At 32.3% G+C, this 13,079-nt stretch overlaps 1 protein-coding gene across 2 annotated transcripts in view; it reads right to left on the bottom strand.

Moving 5' to 3' along the window:
* LOC125056303 (long-chain-fatty-acid--CoA ligase 4) overlaps positions 1-13,079 on the bottom strand; it is a 75,320-nt gene that overhangs the window by 28,092 nt on the left and 34,149 nt on the right. For both annotated transcript variants that reach the window (XM_047659335.1, XM_047659333.1), the window contains exon 2: positions 2,233-2,275. In XM_047659335.1, the coding sequence (XP_047515291.1) occupies positions 2,233-2,255 (23 nt within the window). In that variant the 5' untranslated portion in view covers positions 2,256-2,275. The remainder of the gene's footprint in view (positions 1-2,232; positions 2,276-13,079) is intronic.

The following is a 13,079-nucleotide window of genomic DNA, read 5'->3' as shown; positions in this document are numbered from 1 at the left end:
TGTATCTTATGTATTTAATATTATATATTTTTTCGACATTATCGTTTAGGAGGATAGGATAGTGGATAGGAGGAAGAGGTAAGGATAGTGTATGTATTTATGGTGAATAAATTTAAAAAATAAACATTTTTTACGAGTTGGCCAGTAGTTTATGTTGAGAAACCTTTTAGTTGTAGAACACTTGTAAATGAGTCCGCTGCATTACATAAATCCAGTCAAACAAGCGTCGGACCAGTACCGAATGCCGAAGCGAGCGCCCAAGCGAAACGGTAACGCGCGGCCAACTTTCGCCTCAACGACATTTTACTGCGTTAAGTAACCGTCCTACTTATAAACGTTGATTATCGGCTAATGCGTTTTATTCATAAAATACGGATTAGTCACGCAGGACATAGCTATTGAAATTTACTGAGCACGGGCCTTAAAATAAAATTAAAAAAAACAAAACATGTGAAACAATTTACACGTGGTAGAAGTGAAACCTTTATATATTTTGGTTTCAAGATTATGAAAATTTAATGATAAATTAGTAATATGTATGTAAATTAGACTTTTTTTGATCCAAATTTACTCGTAGTATTAGACTTATTCTCAGACAGACCCACAAAGCTCCAAATAAAATAATTTCTAACTAGAAATAAACAATTAAATGTAATCGAAATGGACTGTCCACTTTACGTTTGGGTAAAACAAAACCAAGGAGTCCTTAGAGAAAATCCTTATTGGAGAAATTCCTAACCCCGAGTTTTTCCATACTAAAATAAATTAAAAAATTATACTAACAAATTGTAACCATTTTTACAAGAAATTTACTCAAAAAAAAAATACAATTAAAATTAAATTCTACTCACTTTCTATTATACACACTCATTATCACAAACAGTACATCCGTCAAGGCACTGCCACACAATAAACCAACACATATATTAACACGCATATATGTTCTTGGCTCGATAAGATTAAAAGAAGATTACATTTCGTAGTATCAGTTATTAACCGATAAAAAACTGATGTTTATTTCCAATAATAGAATACAAATCAATATTATAACCGTGTAAGATATGGTTAATTACAAATTTATTCAATAAAATAATATTACCGTCTGTTCGCTATATTTATTTATTTGATCAACGGTATTCCTACAGCTACTTATTAAACAATATTCAAACAATTACACTGTACACAATAGCCAAAACGGAATACACATTTAAACATACACAAAGCACAATTTCATCTATACAAATACAAAAACTATACAAAGAATATAATATGTATTTATAATAAATTGTAAGTTCTAAGACCTAAGATTAATTGCTCATCACAATATATTTAATACAAAGGAAGAATTTTTAAATTATTTAAATTTTTTTTTAATTATTTTTTAAACATATTTTAGTAACATTAAATATATCTATTTGCTGGTAATTTGTGTTATAATCTGAAGGTATAGATTCCAAATAATTCTTAAACGGCCGGCAACGCACTAGCGAGCCCTGGTTTATTGTGAGTGTCCATGGACGGCGGTATCAGTTATCACTTAACATCACGTGAGCCTCCTGGCTGTTTGCCCCTTGTTCTATAAAAAATTAATTGATGCCGTTGCCAATAGACAATGTCCCATAAGGAAGGTTTGGGTATCTGACGTGGTTTCGGATAAACAGGTGGGAATATAGCTAGAAATACTGGAAGTGTAACACATACAACGTGTCGCTAATAGAACTTCTATAATAATAACTAGCTGACCCGACACACGGTTGTTTTGCCATGTATATTATTTCTAGGAGACATTTTTTAGTTTAATAAAAATAACAATCTAAAATAATGTAAAATTTATCGTAGCGGGGTGAAAATTAGGGGTTGTATGTATTTCTGTATGCTGTATCATAAAAAAATAAAAACAAAAAAAATTATCTAAAAAATGAAATTAGGGGTTTGTTTGGACCACCCTTAACATTTAGGGGTTTTGAAAGATAGATGCATAAAAAATTTCACAATAATCGGTCGAGCCATTTAATTTTATATTAAGTCGATTTTTAAAACTATGGTAGGAAGATCTTTTAATGTTTATTATTATAAACCTTGATTGCCATATCTATCTCTTTGCACCCACAATCAACAGTTACACAACACGAAAAAGAAAACATGATAAATATAAGTAATTTAACAAATAACAAACAAATCTATAATTTATTGACAGTCATAAACATACATTAAACTTATAAAAGTACTTACGTCTCATTCTCGTCTATAAACATTTCAGCTCCTAATTGTTAATCTGCAACAAAAAACAATCAGTTAAATTCATTAAAAAAAATACCAGCACATAAGTGACCACCTAACAATTTTTTTATAGAATACTAGCAGACCCAGCTAAGCGTTGCTGTGGCTAAGGTTTTTGTTTTATCACACAGTAGTAAATTATTCAAGGGAAACGGTAGAAGAACACCAGTCATGGGGACCAATATGCTTTTTGGTGGTTATGCCATTAAATTGTAGCTTATGTGTAACGTTGGTATTTCAACACATCGCCATCTGTTAGAATTGTGACTGTCAAATAATTTGCAATAAAATAATATTGCGGGTATAAATTAAGATGTAAGTAAGCTATCCTATCTTAAGTTAGATCAAACTGCACACGGTGTGCAAATTTAATTGAAATCGGTTAAGTAGTTTAGGTGTCCATAGCGGACAAACAACGTGACGCGTAATTTATATATATTAAGATAAAAGCGATAAGGCCCATGGATATTGACATGACAAAAGGCATTGCAAGCAAGTCCAAACAATCTCACGATTTTCTTTCAAAACATTCCAAAATTTAGCGAGATTCTTTGTTATCTGATATTTAACAATCAGATTAATTACCCTAACCGTTTAATTCTTCGTGCACCCCAGGTAACCCATTTGTCTCTCCTTTCAGAAGAACGCGTTTTGGTCAAAGCTCACAGGTATCCCGATATCCATTGATAGACGAGCTTGGTCTGGATATCCAGTTGCCACCCTCACACTTTAATTTTTTGTTTGTTTTTATAACTTAATATAAGTAACAATGTATCAGTGTGCCGAGAGTTGGCAAGCATTTGTAAATAAATAAATAAATAATGTGGTATCTGGTATATAGTTCACTATAATCTAGTCTCTTACAAACATAGATAGAAAAAAAGAAAAAGGGATAAAGAGAGCTTTATATATAGGTACTTTCAATTTCATAACAAAGGAAAGTATTATTACAACAATACCTCATATATGCTTGTAGGTATCAAACAGCATAGCAATTAGTATTGAAAGACGTGTTAGAATACAAAATATGGTAGCAGAGGTGAACGACATGAGTATCAGCTGAGACCATGTGCTAATTATACACGGCTGTAATGGGCAAACTTGAGAAATATTTAAATGGTTATGTACGTATGTTTATAGCTTTCTACAAAAGGAACTGGATATATTAGAAGTATAATAATTGACAATATGTGTATCAGAATGGTATAAAAGAGTAACATTTTTGCATGATGTTTAGTTTTCTTTAGAAATGTTAATATCATGAAGTTCATATTTAGAAAATAATGTTAATTGAAATTTCTTGAAAATTGATTAGAAAATAAATTTTGAACAGTTAAAAAATTTAACTCCAAAACCGGAAGTAATTTTAAACAAAATTTCAAATGAGTTTTTCAAACACTTCAATCAATTTTTTATTATTCCAAAAAATTGTTCCAAGTATATTTTAATTATAACCAGAAGTTTCATAAGAACAACATAAACCAACTGAATTAATATTTAAAAAATGCTGCATTTTTTTAGTATGACGAAACAGCTAAAACTGTCTCCAATAATATCCAGACTAGACGGAATATTTTACTGTTCAAACCAGTTTCACTTATTAAATATACAAGATAATAAATGCAGATAACAATTTTATATATTTTGAATTTGCCAGAAGCTCTTGTACTTAACCCAGATCTCTTTTTATAAATCAGATTATAAATCGTGAATAAATAAATATAAAAAATAGGTTTAAGAAAGGTTGTAGCGACTTTGGATTATAATATAAATGAACTAGCTGACCCGGCAAACGTTGTTTTGCCATGTATATTATTTCGAGGAAACATTTTTTTAGTTCAATAAAAATAACTATCTACAATAATAAAAAATAGAGGTTGATCGTAGAGGGGTGAAAATTAGGGATTGAATGTATTTTTGTTTGATGTATCATAAAAAAATAAAAACAAAAAAAAATTTCTAAATAATAAAAACCATTTTTTTGGGGTGGACACCACTTAGGGGTTTGAAAGATAGATAGTAGCCGATTTTCAGACTTACTGAATATGCATAAAAATTTTCATAACAATCGGTTAAGCCGTTTCGGAGGAGTATGGGAACTAACATTGTGACATGAGAATTTTATAATATAAGAAATATAAAAAATAGGTTGTAGCGACAGTGGATTAATTAATACAATATTATTTAATTTTACTTTACATGACATCACACAAACAATCGCTCATATACAACATACAACATCAATTAATTTTAACGACGTTGTATTTATGACAGTAACTACCAGCTATTTAGAAAATAACTGGAAATTATTATCATTCATTTTAATAAGAAAATAATCATATATTTTCCTGAACAATATAACCTATAGTAAAACATTACGTAAGGAATTGCAGTTTATAAAGACCGTCAAGAATAGTGTAAAATACCATCAAAAACATAACTTCAAACAAAGTCTCGCTATGCAGTTCCTCTACCGTAAAAAGTTGTAGAGATGTACACGTACGTGTATCCCAAGTCAATTTATTCAATCCTTACTGTACTTAGTACTTTTATCCAGTACTGCTTCGAGAAAAGGGATAGGTACGGACAGACTTGGCGGACGCACCCCCTACAAAGCAAAGCGAGAGCTTTTTTTATGTAATAGGAGGCAAACGGGCATATTGCTCATCTGATGTTAAGTGATACTACCGCCCATGGACACACTTTGCCAGAAGGCTCGCAGATGTGTAGCCGGCCTTTTAAAAATTTGTACGCACTTTTCTAGGACTTTAAGTCAAATTGGTTCGGAATAATTCAGTGGGCTGGCACAAAGTGGTTATCTTAGCTAAGTTGGTTAAAATCATGGTATGGTTTAAGAAAACAGCCTCGAACATTTCTGCAGCATCTAACAAAATGCCTAGAACCTTATACAAACGCTTGTAGCCCCCACTATACTCCAACGTTTTCGTATGCCAGTTCGATTTAGTTCTCTAAATATTAGCTGATGTCCCAACTTTCGGATGTATAACTATAAATATTCATAGGATCGCTGTCAGTATCGCTACTGGAAGCTTGGTCTTCTTTAATTGTAGCGGAAAAGCTTAAATTTCAACCTTAAAATTTTTATTTACTACGCTGTCTCTGATACTTAAAATGCGATGAATATCTGAGATAGGTATTCGCCATGCTTCTATAACTTTAGGTTGTCTGGAAAAAGCTTTTAGCTTATTACATTCTTTTTTTCTGTTTTGTATTACTGATTGTGATAAAAATGTTCGCCTAGCAGAAAGCGATGTTGGCCTAGTGGCTTCAGAGTGCGACTCTTATCCCTGAAGTCGTTGATCCCAGGCTGCGCACCAATTGTCTTTCTGTCTATGTGCGCATTTAACATTCGCTCGATCGGTGAAGGAAAACAAAACATCGTGAGAAAACCGGCATGCCATAGATCCAAACAATCGACGGCGTGTGTCAGGTACAGGAGGATCATCTACTTGACCATTAAATTGACAAATGATCCTGAAGCAGATACTAAAATCTGAGGCCCAGACAGAAAAAGGTTGTACCGCTTCTGATGTATGTGTATGAAACGATCTTACCCTTATATGGTGAGCAGAATCTCGTGCCAAACACTTATTGCACCGCCAGTGTCATAACCTTGACCTGATATCAAATGTAATGCATTTCCCACAATTATTTATTTACGGGAACACAGTTTATAAACTTTGGAGCGTTGCCAAGGCGGTTAACAATGGCTGGGAAGGTGAAGAAATAGGTCTATTCAGCCTAGTAAAAATATTATTTTAAATAAAATTCCGTCTGTTATTGGGCTTGAAGGCTTGAACGTCTTTATGATCAGTCTTTCGTATACTAGAACGAAGCATTTACTGTTTCTCCAGAGAGCCCAGAACCTCCGAGCTTAGCGTTAAGAGCGGATACTATTTTTTTTTAAATTACTTAAGATGTCATGTGGAACATGGTGAAATGGTTGCAGCTCCTTACAAACATTTTGTAAAACAAAAAAACTTGGCGACTAAAAAGAGCGGCGAAGAGTTTATTTCCAGTTCTTTTCGTCCGTTCTACGCCCTTGATTTGAGAACTGGCAGGAAATGTAAAATTAGAAGCATTTAATGTTTTTATTTATTATCTAAATGAATAAATGATTTTGAATAATCAAAAAGACTCATCGTAGATTTGTTTTTATCTAAGTATGTGATGCTTGAATTAAAAACAATAAATATGTATTGATCCTTCACTATAATTTCACTGGTTGACTCTGATTAAAAACACAATACAATATAAATTCCTCGATATAAAAACACAGTCAGTCTTTAGCCAAATTTCGTTTTTATTCCATCATTGCGAGTATTATGGAGACAAAAATTAATTGAATTTCAGCATATTAGTTTGGCCGAGAGCTGTTACTAGCGATTTGAATAAATATTATATATATTACGAGTTATTGAAATAAAAAAGCATTTGGCGTTTACTTCATTTTGAATTTTGCTAGCCTGCCAGGCCAATTATTTCTAGAATAGAGCCCATTTCAAAACGTGTTATTAACTAATATAAATACATGTTTCTATATATAATATACGTATTTACAACTAATAAAACAACTGATTGTTATATAAAGAATTTTAATGGGAAATATTTACTATGGAAATAAATTTTATGACTTTTTTTATGTCATAATAAATACGACAGTGTTATTTTTACGAGTAACTAAAGTCTTAAGTATATTTTTATTATGTCGTATTATGTACCAAATTATTTAAAACTTGTTATTTCCCATCTAGAGATTCAGAACGAACTATGACCCCTGTATGTCGAAATCCAATACATTTATGATTCTTTAGTTTTGATATAAAATAATTTCTAAATGATCCTATTATTAAGCTTAGGTACTTCAGATTTTCTTTCTTCAACTTGAATATCTCATTCAAAAATTACGCTAACTGAATTGGATTTCGAATCTACAGAGGCATTACTACGTATTTTGGCATGACTCTGAGGTGCCAAAAAACTATCACAGACACAGTGCACGCTTATAACTCTTAGGGTCTGTTTCACAATGTATGGAAGTAGTATGGATTCCCGGGCACTGCCTCACCCACTGCTTCGGTAAAAAAAGCTGTTTCGGAGGCAGCGCCCGCCTAAAAAAAAAAAAAAAAAAAAAAAGTTTGTACTCTAACCCCACTAAACAGGACGTGCGGAGTCGAATGCACTCACTCCTGAACTGATAGCTCTAACCGTTCCAGAGATAGCTTTCCCAAAACCTTGCTAATTACTTACTAATCACCACCTTATCAGTTACTATTTCCTGCACGTAATCCCCACTCATTATCTAATTACTTAATGACTCAGTACGAATGCATCGTTATCTACTTTCCTACATTCACTAACCCGATCTATGGCTCTAAAAGAAAAATAGAATAATATAATATAATAAACTATATCTAACCTAACCTAACCTACGGGTCTAAGCAAACAACAATAAATATACCTACATTAACACCATTATCTATAATAAAATTAGATGTAAGGGTTACATATTTAAATAAAACATTTTTATTCCAGGTATTATTCTTTTATTTATATGTCCATTATATTTCTATACAAATTTACTAGCACCGTATCATTGTTCTCTGAGTCACACGTAAAATTTCTAAGGAAGTCTTCTAATCTCATCCCCCTGAACTTGTAATATATGTATACCAAACAGTACTCTCCGCACACCGCCGATAGGTAATCCTGAACCGTAAGGTTATTGTATCTCCACATGCAACAATTCCTCCTTAAAAATCCTTCTATTGCTTCAATAGGTTTACGTCCAAACGAATCAAAGTATTCCCCAACTCTTTCGACGTTTATATGAATAGCCACCCAATGAGACCCCGGCTGTGAATCAGGGTCAAGATTGCATATGATAAGTGCTGGCACCTGAGCATACATCGGCAATCGATTTGAAGGATATACGTTGCTCTGGAGGCTGGGATGTATTCTACGAAGACTCATTTGCACTTCTAGTGTGTTCATACTTTAATACGCGTTTACTCCCCTACTCTTTCACTCTTTTACTGACTACATTTATTACTATCAATTCATATTTATACCAATGTATTTAAACACACATAATATGATCTCAACATAAGTAATGAGTCTCTTTGTAAAAAAAGTAATGAAGGTAAATAAAAACCATGTCATATTCGATTACATTATATTTTATTATTCTTAATATCATAATAATTACATAAGTGATTGCTTAACTACTATAATCCACACATACATTTCTGTTCTTATCTATTTCTATAATATTTGAAAACTCTGCGTAAACTACACAGTTAATTGTTTCAGTCAATGCGCTCTCGAATCTTACTTCCATTCTTACACTACCATGGCGTACAAGATTCCAATGCACATTAGAGTTAGCCGACAAGTCAGGTGTTAAATCAAAAGCTAGTAAACAGTATCCATTTGAATATTGTTCCCTCGATATTCCATTACCTTCGTTAAGAAAATGTATACCGGTGCCTGAGTACAGGGTGTGGTATGCGCTAGTAAATACATCGTTTGGAAATGATGGTTGTAACGATTTTGAAGGTATCTGTTGACCATCTATATATAGGCTAAATGAGCAAATACCAAAATTTTCAAAGTTGAAAGGATTTTTAACATAACTACCGTTGAATGCTGTATTATTCACAAAACCTATAATACATCTCTTAGGAACCTGTCCTAAAAATATATTGTCCAGTGTTTTACCCTGCACACCAGCTGGTATGGTCAGAACTTTCACTTCACCTCTTGTAATAGGATATTTAGCCGTAGTAGTGGCAAGAACCTTTTGATGAGCTATTAGTATTGATGGATTAATTTTTGCTCTGCGTATTATTAAAGTTGCATCTGTTATACAGACTTTGTACTTATTATCTGCATTCTGTGACATGAGGTTAAATGTTTCTCTCGATCTAACTAATTTTATAGATAATTCGACCCCGTTCATGAGGAATTTATCTTGATTGAATATATCCCCATGTAAATGCCCAATCATTTCAACATCTTTTCCATCCTTTGAAAGTAGTTGTCTTTTGTAAAAGCCCTTATTTGCCTCATTAGTTTCATTCATTTTACCAGCTGTATCCTCGTACCACAAACCACATGTCAAATGTGATTGTTTGGCGGATGATGAATAATTTAATAGAGTTTCTATGAAAGCGCGATATGCATAAGTATTATTTGGGGGTGACACAAGTTTTTGGTTTAGGTAAACATCCAATTGGTTAAATAAAGAATGTAACCAATTATTGACTGGTGCCACTACATTAGCTGCATTAACTGCAGAACCGTCTTGATTTTTAATTTGAGCCTTGAGATGGAGTAGTGTATGCGAAAGGTCTATGTAGTCATCTCCTGTACCAGGTACTTGGAATTCGATAGGTCCATCATCACTTAATGAAGAAATTGGTTTGTAATGTATCCAGTGTCCATATTCGATACTTGTTTGTGTGGAAGGAAGAGCAAACAGATCCAATTCAGATTTAACGCACTCACATGAATGATTATGAATAAATGACATTATGATTAGTTTGAAAATATATCCTTGGAAATATTAATATTTTTGTTCCTTGTTTTCTTTGAAGCGCCTTTCACTTTGAGGGGTGAAACTCGAATGAGCTCATTACAATATTTTCGTCTCTTATTAACACCCGATCCAGTCATAAGTTTATCAATTTTGGTATCAACTTTGCGTTTAAGGTTAGAACTAGCCTCTTTCAATCGATTTTTAATGGATTCTTTAATAGGACGACTAGCTACAACATCTGACAAAAGCCCAATACCGCTGTTAAGTGCTTCTTTTCCAATCACCTTAGCACCACTAGTGAGTAAAGGTAGCACACTTCGAAATAACCCCCCAAGAAAACTTCCGATACCATGACCACGTTGATGTAAGGCTCCTTTGTAGATTACATTTATACCAGACCCAGCTTGTTGCGAATAATAATGTTCATAAGGACATATAAAAGTTTCTTGAGGTGTATACATTTTAAAAAGGAAATATAGATTATATTTTTTTAAAATGAAGTTTCACACACGATGTACCGTATTGAAATGGTACCGCATTTCCCGTGGTTGTTCTTATATCTATCTCAATAACATCAAATTCTCTTCTCATTACCGGTAAATAATGTGGTGGTGAAAATATATGCATTTTATTTGAACCATATATGTATTTAGCAGGATCTAAGGGTATAATTCTCAATAGGGGTGTCATGACATCACCAACAATTTGTGGTTCTATAATATCGCAATACACAAATAATTGTGATGGTAACCCCAAATGTAGATTAGCAGGGCGTTTACCGATATTATGATTTACTAAATTGGTATCTGGCTCAAATCCAAGTTGAAAGCTCAAATTAGGTGATAGAGATAGTGAAATTATTGATGGATCCTTTACTGCAACAGAGACAAACTTTGACACGGTGTCCTGACGAAAACTAACTTTCTCTTTCGAATTTAAAGCAATAAGAATATTTTGTATATTATCATAGTTGGTGGCTGGTATATGGTTCTTATACATTAGTGTGGTCTCTTCATTATTGATGGTAGTTTTTTTACTTATGTATATGATATTTTCATGTTCTTGCACGGAGAACATAGTAGAGGGATATTGAAACTCAACTATACCTACCATCCATTCTCCTTCTAATGTAATGGCTTTAGGTAGTTTTGTAGAAAAATTTGATGTCATATTTCCCGGGAAATATTGTGTGGAACTATTGCTGAGTAAAGTTAAATAGAAACTTTCCTTCATTGTAGATTTTTAATATTCGACAGTAAGACCCAAGAATTAAATTTGTTAGGATATCCTTTCCATTTAACTAATACTTCCTTTCTAATACCGCTTTTACGTGATCTGATGATTTTATCAATTTTATATTCGGAAGTGGGGGAAAAAGTTATTTTTTGTAATTCTTTTTCATAAAAAGTTCCTGTTATTGATTCATTTTCTAAGTCGTTTAAAGTGTATACAACCCACGGGGAACGATCTATAATCGAAGTAATGATAAAAATTTCATTACTCCAATTACTTTCATAACCTTTTTGAAAAACATGTTTGTATTTTGTAATTCTTACATAGTCACCAACGTTAAACTTAGGTACTTTGTTTAAACTTGAAATATAAGTCTTTTCATCATAATATAAATTCCGCCAAACTTCCATAATGTTTTCCATTTTAACATCACATGGTCTCATCTTGATACTAGAGTGCACACTGTGATTATAAGAACTAACCAAATCTTGTAAAATATCTATATAGCGATAAGTATTCTTATGTGTAAAATAACGCCACATTTTCATTTTCAATGTTCTCTGAAATCGTTCTACTATACTTGCCTTTATATCTGGATTATTTGTAGTGTAATAATTTATATTTTTACGTTTTAAATAAGTTTGGACATCCTTAGATACAAATTCCGTACCCTTGTCTGATTGAATATGTCTAGGAACAGTTTTAGCTTCATCAAAGATGCTAGTAAAACACGTTTTTATTGTGCATGAATCCTTCTTTTTCATTGCTCTAACATAAGCATACTTACTAAAGGCGTCAATAACACACAAAATATATTTATATCCATCATTATATTCTATGTAAGTTCTTAAATCACTTAAATCAGCTTGCCACAATTCATTAATATTTGATAAAATATATTTATTACGTGGGAATTTTTTTATAACCGGTTTATGTAATGTATATGTTTCTTGAGACTGCAACCATTTTGAAACGTCACTTTTTGAGATTTTTCCATTCATTGCCTTTGTTAACTTATTGACACTGCTGTAACCAGCTGGATGTGAAATATCATAATAGATGCGATGTAACTCTAATACGGGGTCCATTTCTCCCAATCACTTTTGTTTCTCAATTTATTGATGTGTTTAGATTGTGTTGGAGTTGGGGAAACCTCAGTTTGTGATTCTTGAATCAATGTTTTATCTTTACTATTAAGGTCAGATATATATTTGATTCTTTTCAGATTACCAATGTATGTTAGCGGTGTATTTATATCATTTAAAAACTTGGCGAATATTTCCCAACCGATTGGATCAGATCTCTTCGAGGGTCGTAAGATGTCATTCACTAAATCTATAATATTACTCCCTGGTATTTCTTGTCCACTAATGAAAACTGTTCCATTTTTATTCCATTGCAATTGATCTGTTTTATTTACTATTGTATCCATCAATAATTCACCCCTCCTCATATAAGTTTTAGGAATTAATTTTAATATTTCTTTTGGTTGTAACCCATATGCGATGTCTTCACCCGTTGGGAGTTGTTTAACATTTAGCATTTTTTCATTTTCACTAGTAGTTATATTATTGATGTTCCGGTTTTCATTAGTATTATCATTTATTACCTTTTCAGTTATTGTTATTTCTTGAGGTTGACGTTCTTCCATGGAGTAATGTAAGTATCTTTGTAAAATTTGTAGATAAAGCGCCCATTTTTCGCGATCATCCAATTTACTTGATATAATTTTTTCCATTTCTAAATCCAATCTACTTTGCGGTGTTGCTTTATTTTCATTCTGATGTTTAAGTTTATCAATAAAGTCTTGCTCAACAAGAAGCATTTTTTTTGTGTTCATTGTGATTTATTAAAACAACTTACAAGGGTACTTAGAATTGTACCCAAAATTATGGGAAGAAAGGACCCTCCTTTTTGTATTAATATATTTTTCCTGTATTCAAAACTTTTTCCTTTACTGATCAGATTACGTAAGAGATTTTTAATTTTTTTTAATTTTGTTTTT

Source organism: Pieris napi, chromosome 14 (genome assembly GCF_905475465.1).
Source record: "Pieris napi chromosome 14, ilPieNapi1.2, whole genome shotgun sequence".
Taxonomy (NCBI): Eukaryota; Metazoa; Arthropoda; class Insecta; order Lepidoptera; family Pieridae; genus Pieris; species Pieris napi.
This window is presented reverse-complemented; position numbering and strand designations above follow the sequence as displayed.